Raw genomic sequence first — 20,333 nt, forward strand, 5'->3', positions numbered from 1 at the left:
ATGCTTTGATTGGGCTTGAGCATGCATGGGATAGAACAAACTGGTGATGTGGTACGTAAGGGGTGGCGTGCTATTAATCACCTTAACTAAGAGTAGATGACATGATCTGGGGAAACCATAGGTGTCTGTGGGACTTGATTGTGGATAGTGAGCATTGGTTTCAGGGTATTATGCGTGACAGCTTGAGAGTGGGCGAGAGCAAGTAAGACCCTCTGTTCCAAATACCTTGCTGATGAGAAACAGCAATTAGAAAAAAAATCCATCACCCATAGAATAATAATGAATGATTTTTTACTGTATTATCAACATTTCTGAGATACTGACTGATTCAAACATGAAGATTGCTTGAAAAAAAATGTTTCATTGATTACACAATGGAACAACAGCATTTTTGCAAGAAATTCATTAATTCCCTTATGCTTGGTTCACATTTCCAAGACATTCTTACACATTTGCCACATTGTAGGTAGTGGTTGATAGGTAGCCACCCATCAGGGAGGTATATCACTTGTACTACCCACCTGGGTATGGAGAGGATTAGCAATGGCTGTTGTGAGCCAACCCTTCAGTAAAGTTGCACTACCCTTACCCAGGTAGCTGTCTTTTCGTTCTGCTTCACCAATGCATGGATGGTTAGCATTCTGTCTCCTTGTTCCATATAACTTAGCACATTCTTTGCATGTTAAATTTTCCTGTCGTGACTATTATGCAGTAATCAGCCCTTTACAAAATGGTAAGAGCAATAGATAGTAGTAGTAAGCAGAAACATTAGGCAAGAACTAGTAGTAATTTTTTGTAACATTAGAGCCTTCGGAAACAATGCAAGAGTTGCCCTCTGCCAGTGGCCTGTTAAGGGTGATACACTATAGGTAAGCAGCAGCACTGGAGTTCGCTAGTTATGGAGGCTTTTGCCATGGATAGCCACTTGAGAGTTCCCAGAGGGAATGGACATCAGATATATAAATAATGTTACAGTTAAGCTTTTTTTAACATTATGTCAGAGACGTTCCTCCTGACACTTTAGAGGTAGAGTGCATAGGTTAGGATCCTGGTTACAGCAGTTGGTCCGCAGTCAATCCAGCAGTTCATCCAATCTTAGAAGTTAGTAGATAAAATGGGTACCTGGCTCAGGCTTTTAATACATTTAATTTTCTACCTTCTTCCACACTATTTACTACTATCCTTACATAACCCTAAATATTCCTTCTCCAGGGTTTCCTGGTTTTAAGCCTGTAATACAACCAGTGACTGGAAAAGGATATAGTTCCTTCCAGTAAGTTCTTAGAAGAAATTGTACTCCAGTACATCAATGAAGACTTTTAACTTGCAGCATAACCACAAGCAGGCTGAGTCTTGGCAATGCCCTTTCCTTTTTACCCACAACAACCTAACTTACTTCCTTACACTCCATTACAAATGTCACTGCCTACTTCACTTTTGCTTTCACACTAACCCCATGAGCATTCCCAAAATACTTCACCTCATTCAACTTTGTCGCACACAGAACCAGAACATCCAAGTTCCTTTCAGAATCCAGATCCTACATCTCCTTTATCCTTGATACGAATATTCATACACATTTAGAGACCCTAGCCTAAGCCTTTGAGGAGAAATCTTCACTTGGCTACCTGTTTCTGTTTTTGAAGTGATTCCATCCAAAGGGTTGGGTTTCCAGCCCCCAACTATTTAGTGCAATATACTTATAATACCAATTTTTCAACAATTTAACGTACACAACTTATTTTTCTCATGCAATAATATCACGTGTAAACAAAGATATAGTATTTCAAATTTCACTTTATATCTGTACACAAAACATTGCCCATATAAGCTTGCATTTGAGGACTCCCAATATCAAAAGGCTAAATAAAAATATACCTTTAATTCAACACATACGTTTTAATCACAAAAAAAAAATGTAATTTCAAGTGCTTTTGGCATTGAACAATTGTACTCTCATGACCTACATTTGAATTGAACTAAGGCCTAGTACTCAAGAATCATTCACCATACAATTACCTTTCATACAAACTTAAAATTAGTGGTGAACTGCACCAAAATCTTTATGACTACACAATATAAAAGTTATCATCAAAACTATTTCATGAAAATAATGCCATGGGCTCCATCATGAGTCAAGAACGAGTTGCCCAAGAATCATTATAAAGATGAGAAAATCTGAAGTTCACAAGATGAGTAACAGAAGTGGACAACAGTAGTCCACAGACTATAAAAAGCTATGCTTGCACGTGTCTATGGCGTAGTCCATCAGTCCCGTTCCAACATCTTCACCCGCTTACGTGATCTGCTGAGGAAGAAATTACAGTTAACTCATGTTTCAGTTCCAGATCAAAGAAGATGCACAATAATTACCCAAGTCATGCAAGAACCCAAGGTAACATGAAAATCAGTTTCATACAATATATAAACAGAAATGATACTTACTGCACTGCAAACAAGAAATTTATAGAATAGAAGTAATATCTAAAAGAACAAGACACAGGATACTTGGGTGGTGGCAGGCAGGGAAGTGGGATCGGCGAGACAGTTGGGACGATTGCCTGTAGCCGCCACACCACACTAGTCTCCGAACAAGCGTCGAGGGGGTTATGGAGGGCCCTGGCTCACCTCGTTTACCACTGCGGCACGTTCCACCCCATACCATCACCAACCCCAAGTTGCTTGTAGAAAATCATTATCCATCAGTCAGTAGAATGGGACATTTTTCTATGAATTTTGTAATCACAGCCAAATACTCTTTTTCTCTTCCACTCACTTAAGTATGAGGTCTAGCAGTTCACATTTTCCAGTACCTTTTTATTTCAAATTTAGATTAAAACCACATTTATGGGGTACATTTCCACATACATTTCACATACTCTAAAGGCTTAAAAGGACAAATTGGCACAAATGAATTTAGTAAAGATATGGTACGGAAGTTCAAAAACTACAAAATTAAGATAGCCAGTTGAAACTCCCAAATGTTCAACATTCCATAACTGACTCCTTACTGGCACAAATAATCCAATGGCTTATAATGAACTTATATATTTATAATGAACTAGACAACCATTTGATGATTTTTCGTTCTTCTTCTGTGAATCTTGTTTCTGGCAGGAATTACTTGAGTCCTTGAAAATCTATCTATTCTTGAGTGTTCCTGTTGACAAACTTCTTGACTTCTTGGGTCTTCTGGCTTCAACTCCTTATATTTAGACAACTATCGTCGACATAACTTACACATCTTCCAATGATGCTTTTTCTTTTCAAGTGTCGCTTGATTGGATGATGCCATGTTAACAAGTATCTTTGAAATACTTAAGTGTACTCTAGAAGTTCCACTCTTTGATGTGGAGGAATGTTTCATCAATAACAATTCACTGAAGAACATATTTACTGCCTTTTCAAGTAATATGGCATTATGTCTGCAAACATTACATTCAGATTTCAACAAAAAATACTCAGGATCATTTAATTAGTGCTACTTTCCTTGTAACAAGTAAAGGAGACCGGACAAACTGTTAGAACCATAAACGCATATTGAAGATCACTTTAATGTGCCAATTTTTCAACTAATGAATGTTTTTAATTAATGAAATTTCCTGTCCTATGGACATGGGATAATGATGCACTAAAAACAACCCTCCCCCACATATTCCCCACAAACGCAGGGCCCAATCCTGAGGTCTGGAAGGCCAGACCCAGCACCTATCAGCAATGCAGCTGACATCACTGAGGTGGGCAAGTCGCAGCAGCAGGCAGCCAGCACCGCCACACAAGAGTACCCAGATGACGATGATGAAGGCCTCCACTCCTGGCCACCAATTACCTCACTTGTTGACCTGGTTGACATAGGCGTCAAGCTCAGCATCCAACTCTTCTGCAGTGGGCACCTTGGTCCTTGCCCCCCGGCCTCCAAGGCCTCTGCCACGGCCACCACCACGGCCTCTGGTGCCTTTGCTCCCTCTGATGCTTCCGCGAAGACCTCTGCCACCACGGCCACCTACAAATTGAAAACAATTATCAACTGTTAGGAGGTGTTTCCTTGAGAATCCAAGAAAATAGTTTGTGGACAAACAAACCAATCGCTTGTGACAGGAATAGAATTCTAGATCTAAAAGACATCTAAAATGTTACCCAAGTTTTTGTTTATACCTAATTGCTCCTCCTGCCTTGGTGATATACAATAAATAACAAAAAACAATGACCTTATTGGCACAAACCATTCTCTATCTTGAATTCATTCTATCTACAGTAATCATTCCATTCCCCTAAATGTTAAGGCTTCTACACCTCACAGCTTCCTTAACACCAACCTCCCCATCTCTATCAAAATAATGAACATGCAACACATAGGCACACAAAAACAAAATCATATTCTTTGCACAGGTCAAAAACTTTACCACCTCCAAATTCCTTCCTATTTACACTACATATCAAAAGACCAAATGCACACATTTTCGCAAGAATAAGGACAGCAGTAAGAAATCTCTCTAGGGATTCCACTTCAATCAAATGCATTTATAAACTAATGTGAATTTTGTAAAATTCATCAAAAATATCAAATCCAAGATATATCACTAACGAATAAAAAATAAAGAGCACGATAAAATCAATCACTACTTACCAAAGCTACCCCCAATTCCCCTAGGTCCTTGAGACAGTCTCTTCACATTCACAGTATTTCTTATCCCTCCAGACGATCCACCATCTAGTGTGATATTCATGGGTCTACCATCCAAATGAACTCCATTATACTGTTTAATTGCCTTAAGCGCATCTGCTTGCCTCTCAAAAACAACATGTGCAGTACCCAACGATCTTCCTGAGCGATCATAGTGAACTGCTGCATTCCTCATAACTCCAAATTCAGCAAATAATTCCTGTGAAAAACATGGAAGTTAATAATGTATAAACCCTAACCCTCTCAATACATATAATTTTCTTAATATACTTTCTTGCCATTTCTCGACTTAGCAAGGTAGTGTCAGAAACATAAAAAAATTTGCCTTGTTCATTCACATTCACTATGTCATTATAATACACCATTACCACAAGCCCCAAAGACCCTTCCACTGTTTACCCCTGACCACTTTGTATGCCCTGGTTTAGTCCACTGACAGCATGTTATCCCCTGTACACATCACTCCAACTGCCTCTACCCCAAGCATGCCTTCTAACTCTGCATTTTCAGGCTCTAAACATGCCTTACACGCACATGCATATTCAAGTCCCAAGCACTTAAAACCTGTACCTCTACATTCTTCTGTCTCCATTTTGATCTTCCCCCTTCTTGTCCACTCCACTTCAGACACATATACCATCATGTAAATTTCTCCTCACTCATCCTCTCCAAATGTCTAAACCATTTTAGCACATCTTCAGCTCTCACAACCATAATCTACTAATTACTACACCTCTCTTACCCAATCAAGCCTCAGAATGATTACACATAAGTGGTGAGCAACAGGGATCAGTTTTGGTATTAGTAGTCTTTCTCAAATTCATTATTGATACTGATAACAAAAGATTTTGTCCCATGGAAAAAAATACTTTTCTTATGTATTTCTGCATGCTGAATTTCAAAAAACGTTTTCAGAATTTCCCCTATCACCCATAGGTTTTTGTTCCAGCATACCTGCATTTCATTACTTACTGTATGTCATAATTTACCAGTGCTCTACGGAGCACCTGAAACAACAAATTGATCAAACACAGCTATTTTCATTGTAAGTGAAGTGCAAATGCTTCTTTTGGAAAGCATAAGCCTAAACAAACGAGTCACCAGAAGCCTGCAGACACACAACTGGAAATGCTGGGATATTCAAAGTGCCCACTCCTAAGTAGCAGCTCTCTATCAGGTGCAGGCTAGAACTCAATGCATAAACAGTGTCTTTTCAACTCTGTTGACAGATTATGCTTTTGTGTATTCAAGTGTTATGCTGATACCCCATTCACCATCATGATGCCGAGAAACTTGTTAATAGTCTGAATTCTTTCTGCTACATCTGCAACTAAAAGGAGAGGGAGCAGGGGGCTGGAAATCCTCCCCTCATGTTTTTAATTTCCCAAAAGATGGAACAGAGAAGGAGGCCAAGTGAGGATGTTCCCTCAAAGGCTCAGTCCTCTGTTCTTAACACTACCTTGCTAATGCGAGAAAACGCGACAGTATAAAAAAAATCTAAATCCAAGCATAAGGTTAAATAATCAAATTTACTATGTGCTATGAGGCCAGTACCTCACTGTCAGGAATTACCCATGCCAAAGCCTCCAAGAAACATGACACTGAGACAATAAATCCGGTGATGAGAAAGTAGACTAGGTAGAGGGCAATATGGATCCAAAATTTGAAGCAAGCCGTTCTTCAAGTAAACCACATTTGCCAAGTCAAGATCTTAATGATCTCATCAGCGATATAAATTTGTCTAAGAAGCAAGCCAATCTTTTTGGGTTCCACGTTAAAGGGCTGGAATCTTCTCCAGAATGAAACAAAGTTTGCTTTTATCATGATAATGTCATTTTTGAAGAATTTTTCTCCTTCAAGATGGTATTGTGTTCCTGAGGCCAAAAATAGCCAAATATCATACATTTCTAAATTCTAGAGGTATGTATTTTAAGTGCAGTACCAGGCTTATTTGCTAATGAGTAATATACACTTATTGAAAAATTTAATTTCTGTCACTTAAATACCATGCCTGAAAGAAAAATTCTAAAAACAGATTCAAATTCAGAATAAAAAGTACTACAAGATCCATCTATTTCAGTTTGTGGGGCAAACGAAAAAATTAAATTTTGTTGACCAGTGTAATGGGTTACATAGCAGGATATCAAAATTCCCAGATTATGCTAGGTTGAGAAACAAACCTTAGCAGAAAATCAAAATAACATCCAAAATGATGGGATTGGGCCAACAGATGGCATATGATTTTCTGTACTGAATGCACAGTTTTACATGTCAGAAGTTAAAATAATGAGATGCTACACTATGAATTTTGATGATCTACAAAACGTAAATGAAAAACCAAAAACTAAAAATATCTGGTTGTAATAGCAATAATCAGTGGTGACAGAAAGCTAAGTAAGCAGTTAAAATAAGTAGTAAAAAGGGGCGAACAAAATTCCTAGACACATACAAAGGGTTTATAAATTCATCCTCACTCTTTACAACTCACTCCACTTCACAAGCTGGAAGACTTACTGTATGCTGTCACTTAACAAACATTGTTTTAATGACATAACAGCAATAAAACTAATTACAAGAAGCAATTATCTATCTACAGTTCTGACTGTGTGGAGTAACTACTCACATGTATGTCCGAGTCTGATACGCCAAAATCAAGATTGGAAATAAGAAGTTTTGCTGGTCCAGAGAGGGGCTGAACACGACCAACTCCTCCTTGATATAAGTCATGACTCCATCTTCCATCAACATTGCCCTGAAAAGAAAATACTTCCTCAAATCAAATTGGCCACCAATGTCTCAAATTGAAACATAGTGCCTTTTATGCTTGCGATGACATCCCTGGCATTGTTACCTGATGCTGCTGCGTAAATTTTTTCCATACATTGATCAATGTAAAGTTAAGGAGGCCTGTATGAGATATGGGTCCTCATGTAATAATTCTTAAATCAGTAACAATCTTACAATAGACAATAAGGAAAAAAACCCAAGGTAATCTATTTTCTGGGAAAAACATTGCTATTAATACCACACATCTCACTGCAAATGCCAAACATTATTCCTGGAATTTATAAACCTCATATGTCTGGCATACAGCATTCAACAAATGTAAGTAATGTTTCATATAGTTGTATACATTACACTCAGCCATAATACCAATCATAATTAGGCAATGACAACAAATAAAAAAATACTCACTGTTTGCTATTCACATTCCGAGGGTACCTGTAGCCATAGCCTATCAAATAAGGCAATAATGGTAACCTATATATCAGGAAAGTATGAGGTTAATCAATGCACAAGCTAAAATACAAACTTATATAAACCTCTCATTCTTATTAGTAGCTAAAATGGCAGTCAATATATATCAACATTATATGTTTCCTGCTGGGGACTAAATAGAAGCCCATTGTCAACAGTTTGCTGACATCCACCACCATGTTTCCTACATATCACTGGAATGTTCTGACTAGAATACACAAACACTTAGATAAATCTTAAAAGAGCAGATGGTTAGTCAAGGAAAGTTATTTATATTTTTCAAAGTGTATAACTTTTAATTCAATTAACCCCAGTTCAACTAAGATAATACATTCACATCATTCAATATGAAAGATACAATAAACTGGTCCTCTGCATGTATCTCTGCGGCCAAAGTACCGTGGTATCTGATGTATGGTTTTCACCCTTCTTTCTATTTCCACCATGAAGTCATGTATAATCTTACAAAAATTATAGCTCATACTTGTAATACTCTCTACTCTTTTATTCGTAAAACTGACAGAACATTAACCATATATGCTAGGATGCTATATAAAGGCAGTGGCTATGGGTATACTTTGCATACACTCTGCAAAACAAATTCCTGGTACTTTGGCATACTCATTACTACTGCCTTATTCTATTTTTGTTGAACAGCTTACCGAATGAGATAAAATTACATGTATACATGGTAAATGTGGGGATTATTGTATGAAAAGGAAAAATCAACAGAACCTATAAAAACCAACCCTAAGCTCTTAGGAATAAAACTTATTAGAAAATGTCCAAGTAACAGGGGGTTTAATGGATTTACAAAGTTTAACAGTTGAAGCATCTAAGAGCAGTCAATAAACATGAAAAATCTGTTTTTAATGGGAAATTCAATGCAATTATACCAAAGAAGTTAACATTGCAGATTAAAAAGTAACTTCAGCCAGATTCGGAGCTTTCTAAAACAAAAAATACCGGATGCCAAGAAAAAAAATAAAAGCCTTACCACATCCAAAAAAAAAAATCAAATTCTGGTGGGAGTGTCGCTACGATTGCAGTTACTGTTAACAGGTCAAGCCAATAGCCACTTGATTTTCCTTTTTACAAATTCTTTCAACATTAGTACAAACCCTACCCGCTACAAATGTCTCATGTATACCCATGTTCCATATTCTCCTTTATAGAAAAATTTCACATTTCACACACTACCGCAATCCTTTGGACTCCAAGGGCCCTGATTTTCGGAATACCGTTAGATATTTGTGAATGGAATTGTCTGTCAATACGTAATATATAATAGTAATATCGTATTTAAAGCCACCTTAACACTGATATAAGGCTAGGCCTTTCATGAACATTTTAACTTTTAACAAAGGATTTACAATTAAAGAAAAGGTGCTATAAGCAATGGTTTGTATTCATTGTATAAATTTGATCTTTCTAAAGAATCTAACCGTTTCATCAGCTTAAAATACCGTAAAGACAAATAGTGAATGTGATACAGCGATGCAATTCGATGATGCAAGACTAGACGACGCGAGACAATATGACCACCAAATGGTGGAATTCACTACTTGCGCAACAATAACCAAAAATTCGGAGTCGTCCTAGGGCTCAATGTTAATCCATACAGAAATGTTTTCAAAATTCAGGTGTAATACATAAGCGTGCGTAACTTACCCTCTGACCAAATGGCTGTCTGTTTCCTCGTAGTGCGCCTCCAGGCCGCCCACGGCTGGCCCCAAGTCCGCGTCTTGCGCCGCCCCGCCCGCGGCTTCCTCGCAACCCTCGGCCTGCACCACCTCCTCTTCGGGTCCCTGGCTTCACCTTCTGTGTTTTTATGATGTCTTCTAAGCTCATATCTACTTTGCTTGCCATTTCTTCCTACTTTCGGCTACACCAACTCAAACAACCAAGGACCAACACTGGATTATGGCGTACCTGTCCGTCAAGAGTCCCACAATGCACTGCGAAGTAATGCCGACAGCGTCCCGATCCGCTCCAACATATGGTGGGATCTTACCATGTTTCCTGATCTAAAGGCCAGGCCAGGGAACGAGGGGGTTAGATAATGTTTAGCATAATACTTCTTCCATTTAGTTTATATTAAGCTTTATATATGTGTAATATTTTTGGTACATACGTTAAATAATTCATTTACAAAACCTTGATAATACTCGAACACAGAAAATCCACAGGATACAACTGAATAACTACAATTCTCTTCATTGTAAGGAGTATGACCACTTTATTTCAATATCAAGACTCTGAAAAAATCAAATTGAATTTGAAAAGATTACTAGTTGATAACGAGATCAACAATTTTATATTTACGGTCTGTCACCGGCTCTCGGATACATTGTTGATTCATGTCCTATTTTGCTACTTTACTTGACCGCTTCTCGTGGTCTTTCAGTTTCCATTCCGTACGTCTAAGTTTTGCACTTTTATCAACAACAGATATACAAAAATCATCGGTCACAGATAATGACAATAGAAATTATTATGAAACTAGTATTTTGATAACCCTGCCTTTTTCTGAATATTCGTGCATTTATCTCTTTAGTCTATGGCTTACAATATATTGAAATGTTCGTGCACATTTTCAAAAGTTCTCATCCTAAAATAACTTGGTACCAGTATTTCAAAGTGAAAAGTAAAGTCAAAAGTAGGCTTGATATTTTCGTGATTCCTAGAATTAAAACGACATACATGGATGCATACATTAGTTGTATTGCAGATTTCCCTGTAGACTGAGTATCCTCTGACACTTCTTATATGGTTCTTCCCTTGTCAGTGCTAACTAAACGTTTAGGAAAACCAAGTAATTTCCTGGGAAGTAAATAATGATAATGGCATACTTATTAGTGAGCCACAGTGATGTGAAAATTTAGAGATAATGTTGTGTCAGTGTATCAAAGAACTTTTTTTACACATTGGTAGTACCATTATATGTGCTTTCAAAATTCAGCAAACTCTATAGGTTTCAAATCTCTAAACACAATGTTGTATGCTCACAGGTCTGTTCTTTAAAAAGATCGGTCAGTGAATCATTTAAAGTCAATATGCATAATAAGAGGGTGTACATGGTCTTAGAATTATCTTTAATACCTGAAGAAGGTGTTAAAGATTTTTCTGTTGGTGGTTACACTTGATGTTGGAAGTTGATAGGCCTATATGCCGAAACAATCATTCCACTTATCATTTATCAGTTACTGCTGTATGAACTGTGGTTGTAGTTTTTCCCAACATGAATAAACTATCGACAGAGAAGATTTTTCTTAGAGTCATTATCCAAATATTTGCACATTTTCATCAGTTTATTTTAGGTCGTGAGTCCCTGCGACAAATGTAAACACGACGTTTGTAAAACCACTTTCGAGAATACAGTATGTCATTATTCCCTGCCTACACTGTGGATAACAAATTTGGTATGTTTCCTTTGTATTTTGAATCATATCCGAGTTCCTCGTATGATGTCTTCAAATATTTCGTATGCCCAAATCGTTGATAAAGCATTTTGAAACTAATTAAGCTACCTCAAATTTCGTCATATCGCCAAGAAAGTGGTTATTTTGCCAAAACATTAATGTGTCAGAGGTATTACACCGATATTATTTTCATAGAAGTACTCTGGTTTAAAGGCATTTCAAATATAGCAGCGATTTGGAATAAACATACTACTGTACTGTCACTCCTGTTATTTAGGCTTGTAAGATTTGGAGTATTCTGAAGTGTTAAGAAATATATACAGTATCTTGGTGAAAATCTGCTCTAGCTCCATATCCCTTGTAGCATAAATGATACAGTAACCTCGAAAACTCAATGAAGTTTAAGAGGACTGTGGAAAATTACAAAGTGCACTAAATCAGCGGGGCCGTGGAGGCTCGCAGGCTGCGGCTTCCAACAGCTTGGTTGACCAATTACCTAAGCCATCAGCCTAGAATCAGTGAGGGCTTTGATGTATTCCCTGCATGTTATAGAAGGTGAATAAGAGGGGTGGGAACAAATGGCCAGAATTCATCTCTTCCTGTATTATTTTCCAAAAGAAAGAGCAGAGCAAGGAGCTAAGTAAGGATTTTGTTCCCCCTAAAGCTTTGCAATCTGTTCTTGGGGAAAAATGGAGAATATATATATATATGTTGGAAAGGATCACAATTTTGTGCTTGATCAAGTATAATCTTATGAGTCCATGGGGAAAATGAAACACGATAAGTTCCCAAGAGTACTTTCATGTAATAATCACATCATCAGGAGAGATGCAAGAAAGAAATATAACAGTCAGTTGATATACACCGAAGAGACGTAGCTACCACACCATTTGGTAAACAAGTGATTGTCTTTGTAAAGGAAATATGTATATTTTATTTTTTTATTTATTATTCTTTGTCGCTGTCTCCCTCGTTAGTGAGGTCATGCAAGGAAACAGCCAAAAGAATGGCCCAACCCACCCACATACACATGTATATACATACTCGTCCACACATGCACATATACATACCTATACATCTCAACTTATATATACACACACAGACATATACATATATACACATGTACATAATTCATACCATCTGTCCTTATTCGTTCCCGTTGCCACCACGCCACACATGAAATAACAACCCCCTCCCCCGCATGTGCGCGAGGTAGCACTAGGAAAAGACAACAAAGGCCACATTCATTCACACTCAGTCTCCAGCTGTCATGTATAATGCACCGAAACCACAGCTCCCTTTCCACATCCAGGCCTCACAAAACTTTCCATGGTTTACCCCAGACGCTTCACATGCCCTGGTTCAATCCATTGACAGCACGTCGACCCCAGTATACCACATTGTTCCAATTCACACTATTCCTTGCACGCCTTTCACCCTCCTGTATGTTCAGGCCCCGATCACTCAAAATCTTTTTCACTCTATCTTTCCACTTCCAATTTGGTCTCCCACTTCTCCTCGTTCCCTCCACCTCTGACACATATATCCTCTTTGTCAATCTTTCCTCACTCATTCTCTCCATGTGACCAAACCATTTCAAAACACCCTCTTCTGCTCTCTCAGCTACACTCGTTATTACCACACATCTCTCTTACCCTATTATTACTTACTCGATCAAACCACCTCACAACACATATAGTCCTCAAACATCTCATTTCCAGCACATCCACCCTCCTCTGCACAACTCTAGCCCATGCCTCGCAACCATATAACATTGTTGGAACCACTATTCCTTCGAACATTCCCATTTTTCCTTTCTGATATAATGTTCTCGTCTTCCACACATTTTTCAACGCTCCCAGAAACTTTCGTCCCCTCTCCCACCCTATGATTCACTTCCGCTTCCATGGTTCCATCCGCTGCCAAATCCACTCCCAGATATCTAAAACACTTCATTTCCTCCAGTTTTTCTCCATTCAAACTTACCTGCCAGTTGACTTGTCCCTCAACCCTACTGTACCTAATAACCTTGCTCTTATTCACATTTACTCTCAATTTTCTTCTTTCACACACTTTACCAAACTCAGCCACCAGCTTCTAAAGTTTCTCACGAATCAGCCACCAGCGCTGTATCATCAGCAAACAACAACTGACTCACTTCCCAAGCTCTCTCATCCACAACAGCCTGCATACTTGCCCCTCTTTCCAAAACTCTTGCATTCACCTCCCTAACAACCCCATCCATAAACAAATTAAACAACCATGGAGACATCATACACCCCTGCTGCAAACCTACATTCACTGAGAGCCAATCACTTTCCTATCTTCCTACACGTACACATGCCATACATCCTTGATAAAAATGATATATATACATATATATATATATATATATATATATATATATATATATATATATATATATATATATATGTGTGTGTGTGTGTGTGTCTATGTATATGTGTATATATGTATATGACGGAAACGGCCACATTCGTTCACTTTCAGTCTCTAGCTCCCTATCCATATCCAGGTCCCACAGACCTTTTCATGGCTTACCCCAGACCTTTCACCTGCCCTGGTTTAGTCTATTGACAGCCTGTTAACCCCGGTATACCACATCGCTCCATTTCACTCTATTCCTTGCATTCCTCTTACTCTCCTTTATGGATAGAATGATTTAAGGGCTACTTTTCTTCAATTTTAAAGGGTTTTATATTGTGAAATAAAAGAGATTGAATTTTGCTTTTTTAGTCATTATTGTCTTGACAAAATATGACTGTAAATCTTTGTAAGACCTGACAAAAAGTTGTGAATACCCCAGTATCATGATGTATACATCATGTTTTATGGTAGCTTTCAAATGTAATGGTCTTTTGCAGATAGCCAATCAGGAGCTTCAGCAGTGTCCTTGGCTTGGTTAATCAATGAGAGCTGCCCTCCAGATGTGGGTCAACAGTCAGTGCTACATCCATCCCAGAGGTCAGATTGGAGTGTTGTGCTATCAAATTTGCCTTAAAATTGTAAAATTTGTTGTAATTTCTGTGGTATTTTTTGTTAGTTTTTGAATAATAAAGATGCCCTTTAGGTTGAATTTTACTGGCTCTCAAAACTATTTCTGTTGCATATGGATGGCATGTATATTAGTGCTACTACTTATCTTTATTTCCACATATGATTACATCTTTCTTCCTGATCTCTAGCATCTCTGATTATGCTAGATATTAATTAAACATGGGAGGATTTTCCATTCAATTAATGCACATTAATAATTTATCAGTTGCTATCAGTTCCTTTTATGTGAAATATGCCCGCAGATCCCCATGAAGTATTGTCAGACTCTAACTTTGGGTAATTTATTTGATCTCAGGCAAACCTGGTGGGCAGACAGATCTCATTTGTTCCATAGGTAATATCAGTGATATTGATGTAAGTGATTTGAACATAAGTTGAGAGGTGGAGCTTAATTTCACATACTTTATTTATTTATTATTATTTTGCTTTGTCACAGTCTCCCGCATTTGCGAGGTAGCACAAGGAAACAGAAGAAAGAAATGGCCCAACCCACCCCCATACACATGTATATACACACACGTCCACACACGCAAATATACATACCTATACCTCTCAATGTACACATATATATATACACACACAGACACATACATATATACCCATGCACACAATTCACACTGTCTGCCTTTATTCATTCCCATCGCCACCTTGCCACACATGGAATACCATCCCCCTCCCCCCTCATGTGTGCGAGGTAGCGCTAGGAAAAGATAACAAAGGCCCCATTCGTTCACACTCAGTCTCCAGCTGTCATGCAATAATGCCCGAAACCACAGCTCCCTTTCCACATACTTATATGCACAAATTACATACTCAGTTCATATCTTGATGAGGTTTGCTTATTTGTTTTGGCTTTTATTCTGACTTAGTTTACTTTTGGTTTTCATCAGTTTATTTTTAACCCAGTCTCCAAGAAAATGGTATCCAGAATTGACAGATTGTGACAGATTAAGAAATTAATTGACATAATTACTTATCATTGTGACTCCAAGGATAAATAACATGTGTGATTAGCTTTGTAAAGTAACTGAAGCTTATTGGATGGAGTTTTTTTCAATGTGGTATGTTATCTTGTATAATCTAAATGCTGAAGACCTGAATACCTGTCAGGTCTTAGAAACATTCATTGAAAAGTCAAAACCCTTTTTCTTTTATATTTACAGTGTTTTATCTGAAGATACAGTGAAATCTAGTGAATGTAAAGAATTACCAGAATCACCACAACATCAGCAGTCAAAATCATCTTCAATGAAGAAGAAAATGAAGAGAAAAAAGAAAAAGAAAAAATGTCACAAAAATTTTTCTTCTTCCAGTGAATCAAGTGATGAAACAAAAATCAAGAAAAAGAAGCATAAAGGTAGGAAACTTCGAAGTCCCAATATATATTTGTTTAGCTCACAATCAAGATCAGCAACTCCACAAAACAGCAGCAGAAAGACTGTATCAGAGACCAAATACTGTAGATCACAATCAAGAAAAAGAAGCAGGTCACGATCAAGATCTCAAATCATGAGGTCTAGATCTAGATCAAGAACAGGGCAGTCAAGGTCTAGATCAAGGACAAGGACAGGGCAGTCAGTGTCAATTTCTAGATCAAGGACAGAACTGTTAAGGTCAAGATCTAGATCAAGAACAAGGTCTAGATCGACATCAAGAACAAGAGAGTCGAGGTCTAGATCAAGAAGGGGAAAGTCAAGGTCAGGGTATACATCAAAAACAGATAGATCAAGATCAAGAAGTAGGTCAGGAAATACAAGGTCCAGATCAAGTTCAAGAAGTAGAAGATCCATTTCAAAGTCAAAAAGTAGGTCAAGATCAAGATCAAGAACTGGCAGATCAAGATCAAGAAGGGCCCCCCCCCAAAAAAAAAAAAAAAAGAAAAAAAAAAAAACCCAAAATTTTTTAAGAAGAAAAAATTTTTTTAAAAAAAATTTTTAAAAAAATAAAATTTAAAATGGTAAAAAAAACCCGAAAAGGGGGGGTTTTTTTTAAATAAGGAAAGGGGGGGGTTTTTTCCCCCCAAACGTTTTTTTTGGGCCCCAAAAAGGGAAAACCCCCAAAAAAAACCTTTTTTTTTTTTAAAAAACCCAAATTTTTTGGGCCCCAATTTAAAAAGGGAGGGGGGGAAAAAAAAAAAAATTTTTTTTTTTCCCCCAAAAAAAATTTTTAAGGTAAAATTTTTCAAAAAGGGGAAAAAAAATTTTTTAAAAAGGGAAAAAAGGGGGGTTTTTTTTTTTTTTAAAAAAAAAAAAAAATTTTTTTTAAAAAACCCTTTTTTAAAATTTAAAAAGGAAAAGGGGGGGAATTTAATTTTTTTAAAAAAAGGGGGAACCTTTTTTTTTTCCCCGGCCAAACCCCGGGAAAAACCTTTTAAAAAAATTTTTTTTTTTTTTTCCCCGGCCCAAAAAACCCCCCCAAAAAAAAGGGGGCCCCCCCCCAAAAAAAACCCCCCCCCCCCCAAAAAAAAACCCCCCCCTTGTCAATTTTTCCCCAAAATTTTTTTCCCCCCCCCTTCGGCCCCCCTTTTAAGCCCAAAATTTAAAATTTTAAAGGCAAAAAAAAAACCCAAAAAACCCCCCCCAAAAAAAAAAATTTTTTAAAAATTTCCCCAACCCCCAAAAAAAAAGGGGGTTTTTAAAAAAAGGGAAATTTTTTTTTAAAATTTTTGGGGGTTTTTAAATTTTTTTTCCCCCCCCAAAAAAAAATTTTTTTTTTTTTTTCCTTTTTTTTTTTAATTTTTTTAAAGGGGATAATTGGGGAAAATTTTTTTTAAAAAAAAATTTAAAAATTTTTTTCCCCCCCCCCTTTTTTTTTTTTTTCCCCAAAAAAATTTTTTTTTTTTCCCCCCAATTTTTTTTAAAAAATTTTTTAAAATTTTTTAAAAAGGAAAAAAAAAAAAAAGGGGGAAAAACCCTTTTTTTTTTTTTTTTTAAAAATTTTTTTTTTAAAAAAAAAAAATTTTTAAATTTTTAAAAATTTTCCCCCCCTTTGGGTTTTTTCCCCCAAAAAGGCCCCCCCCCCCCCCAAAAACCCCCCCCCCCTTTTTCCCCAAATTTCAAAAAAAAAAAAAAAAAAAAAAATTTTTTTTTTTGGGGGGAAAAAATTAAAAAAAAAAAAGGGGAAAAAAAAAAAAAAGGGGGGGGAAAAAGAGGGGGGGTTTTTTGGGGGTTTAAAAAAAGGGGGGAAAAAAAGAAAAGGGGAAAGGGGGGGGGGAAAAAGGGGGAAAAAAAATTAAAAAAATTTTTAAAAGGGGGGGGGGGGGCCCCCCGGAAAAAGGGGGAAAGGAAAAAAAAAAGGAGTTTTGGGGGGGGGGTTCTTTTAAAAATTTTAACCGGGGGGGGGAAACCAAAAAAAAGGGGGGGTTTTTTTTTTTTGGGGGGGGTGGGGGGCCTTTTTTGGGGGGGGGGGGTTGGGCCATTTCTTTCGTCGTTTCCTTGCGCTACCTCGCAAACGCGGAGACAGCGACAAAGTATAAAAAAAAAAAAAAAAAAAAAAAAAAAATTTTAGCTGCTACACCATAAACTGTCTCTCACCAACCTGGTCATCTACCCTGTCAAATGCATATTTAACTAAGCTGCAAACCACACAAAACTGAACACTCACAACAGTCACTGGCTGCCAACAACAACAGGCACTCGTCCTTAACGTAATGAAGCAAGGATTTTCCTAGTACAATCCAACCTCAGCATGCTCTGCATTCAACTCTTTGCAGCTGGACTCGACCCTTCTCATCCAGACTACATGATGAACCACCAACCCCAAAGTAGAAATAAAAAATTTACCCCTATCTCATATTTTAACTACCAATACTCACAGTTGCCCCCCCACCTCCAGTGAACATGACATTACCAAAACACATACACATTGAAATAATCCAACAAGAGCTAGAAGTCTTTCCTTCCAACTCAGTCTTAGACACCACCAACCAGACATACACCCATCTAAAGCTACAGTCTGTAAACATACACAAGTTACACTCCCGCATACACTCTGGACATCACCCATCCCTAAAACAAAACAAACACTAATTCAACATGTACTCTTCCTACCCATTATGCATTTATTACAGTGAAGACAATTGTCAGTTGTCCTCCACTCTCCTCACACAGACACACACATATCACTACGCTGTGATACCATTTAAGATTCATTAATACTTTATTGCCATTTCCTCCATTAGCAAGGTAGTGCCAGGAACAGATGAAGAAAAGCCAGATCCACTAACATACATTCCCTAGCTATCATGTGTAATTCACCATAACCACTGCTTCCTGTCCACATCCAGGCCCCCATAGACCTTTCCATGGTTTACCATGGTTGCTTCACATGCCCTGGTTCAGCATGGTTTACCATGGATGCTTCACATGCCCTGGTTCAGCATATTGATCCCAGTATACCACATTGTTCCAATTCACAATTCACTCTTTCCTGCACGTGCCTTTCCCCCTCTACATGTTCAGGCCTCAGTTGCTCAGAATCTTTTTTACTCCATCATATATGAAATGTTTGAGGACAATTTGTGGTGTGGGTTGGTTTGATCAATTAAGTGATGAAAGGGTAAGATAGATGTGTGGTAATAAAAAGAGTGTGGATGAGAGAGCAGAAGAGGGTGTTTTGAAATGGTTTGGTCACATGGAGAGAATGAGTGAGGAAAGATTGACAAAGACGACATATGTGTCAGAGATGGAGGGAACAAGAAGTGGGAGACCAAATTGGAAGTGGAAAGGAGTGAAAAAGATTTTGAGTGATCGAGGCCTGAACATGCAGGAGGGTGAAAGGCATGCAAGGAATAGAGTGAATTGGAACGATGTGGTATACCAGGGTCGACGTGCTGTCAATGGATTGAACCAGGGCATGTGAAGCGTCTGGGGTAAACCATGGAAAGTTTTGTGGGGCCTGGATGTGGAAAGGGAGCTGTGGTTTCGGTGCATTATTGCATGACAGCTAGAGACTGAGTGTGAACGAATGGGGCCTTTGTTGTCTTTTCCTAGCACTACCTTGCACACATGAGGGGGAGGGGGTTGTTATTCCATGTGTGGCGAGGTGGCGATTGGAATGAATAAAGGCAGACAGTACGAATTATGTACATGTGTATATATGTACATGTCTGTGTGTGTATATATATGTATACATTAAGATGTATAGGTATGTATATTTGCGTGTGTAGTATGTATAGGTATGTATATTTGCGTTTATGGATGGGGTTGTTAGGGAGGTGAATGCAAGAGTTTTGGAAAGAGGGGCAAGTATTAAGTCTGTTGCGGATGAGAGAGCTTGGGAAGTGAGTCAGTTGTTGTTCGCTGATGACACAGCGCTGGTGGCTGATTCATGTCAGAAACTGCAGAAGCTGGTGACTGAGTTTGGTAAAGTGCGTGAAAGAAGAAAGTTAAGAGTAAATGTGAATAAGAGCAAGGTTATTAGGTACAGTAGGGTTGAGGGTCAAGTCAATTGGGAGGTAAGTTTGAATGGAGAAAAACTGGAGGAAGTAAAGTATTTTAGATATCTGGGAGTGGATCTGGCAGCAGATGGAACCATGGAAGTGGAAGTGAATCATAGGGTGGGGGAGGGGGCGAAAATCCTGGGAGCCTTGAAGAATGTGTGGAAGTCGAGAACATTATCTCGGAAAGCAAAAATGGGTATGTTTGAAGGAATAGTGGTTCCAACAATGTTGTATGGTTGTGAGGCGTGGGCTATGGATAGAGTTGTGCGCAGGAAGGTGGATGTGCTGGAAATGAGATGTTTGAGGACAATGTGTGGTGTGAGGTGGTTTGATCGAGTAAGTAATGTAAGGGTAAGAGAGATGTGTGGAAATAAAAAGAGCGTGGTTAAGAGAGCAGAAGAGGGTGTTTTGAAATGGTTTGGGCACATGGAGAGAATGAGTGAGGAAAGATTGA

At 38.0% G+C, this 20,333-nt stretch overlaps 2 protein-coding genes across 3 annotated transcripts in view; one reads left to right on the forward strand and one right to left on the reverse strand.

Annotated features, from left to right (window-relative positions):
• Positions 1-1,879: 1,879 nt before the first annotated feature.
• On the reverse strand, positions 1,880-9,908 carry Ref1 (RNA and export factor binding protein 1). 2 transcript variants are annotated; one of them, XM_071696450.1, is made up of 5 exons: positions 9,614-9,908; positions 7,308-7,436; positions 4,628-4,883; positions 3,830-4,003; positions 1,880-2,305 (listed from the first exon to the last, which is right to left on the reverse strand). In XM_071696450.1, exons 1-4 carry the CDS (start codon positions 9,809-9,811, stop codon positions 3,831-3,833), a joined length of 756 nt encoding a protein of 251 aa, XP_071552551.1. In that variant the 5' UTR covers positions 9,812-9,908; the 3' UTR covers positions 1,880-2,305; position 3,830. The 2 variants fall into 2 exon arrangements, with proteins under 2 accessions (XP_071552551.1, XP_071552550.1); XM_071696449.1 differs by having other exon boundaries at positions 1,880-2,308.
• A 1,359-nt stretch (positions 9,909-11,267) lies between these two features.
• LOC139767367 (nuclear exosome regulator NRDE2-like) overlaps positions 11,268-20,333 on the forward strand; it is a 30,537-nt gene continuing 21,471 nt past the window's right edge. The window contains exons 1-3 of the mRNA XM_071696694.1: positions 11,268-11,364; positions 14,247-14,346; positions 15,603-16,290. Coding sequence (XP_071552795.1) covers positions 11,325-11,364; positions 14,247-14,346; positions 15,603-16,290 — 828 coding nt within the window. The 5' untranslated portion in view covers positions 11,268-11,324. The remainder of the gene's footprint in view (positions 11,365-14,246; positions 14,347-15,602; positions 16,291-20,333) is intronic.

This window comes from Panulirus ornatus, chromosome 59, assembly GCF_036320965.1.
Source record: "Panulirus ornatus isolate Po-2019 chromosome 59, ASM3632096v1, whole genome shotgun sequence".
NCBI lineage: Eukaryota > Metazoa > Arthropoda > Malacostraca > Decapoda > Palinuridae > Panulirus > Panulirus ornatus.

Coding starts and splice junctions, on each gene's coding strand:
- Ref1 (XM_071696450.1), bottom strand. CDS start 9,811: ATGGCAAGCAAAGTAGATATGAGCTTAGAAGACATCATAAAAACACAG. Junction 4,884..7,307: donor TATCAGACTCGGACATACAT/GTGAGTAGTTAC, acceptor TGTTTTTCACAG/GAATTATTTGCTGAATTTGG. Junction 4,004..4,627: donor GGGAATTGGGGGTAGCTTTG/GTAAGTAGTGAT, acceptor TTCAATTTGTAG/GTGGCCGTGGTGGCAGAGGT.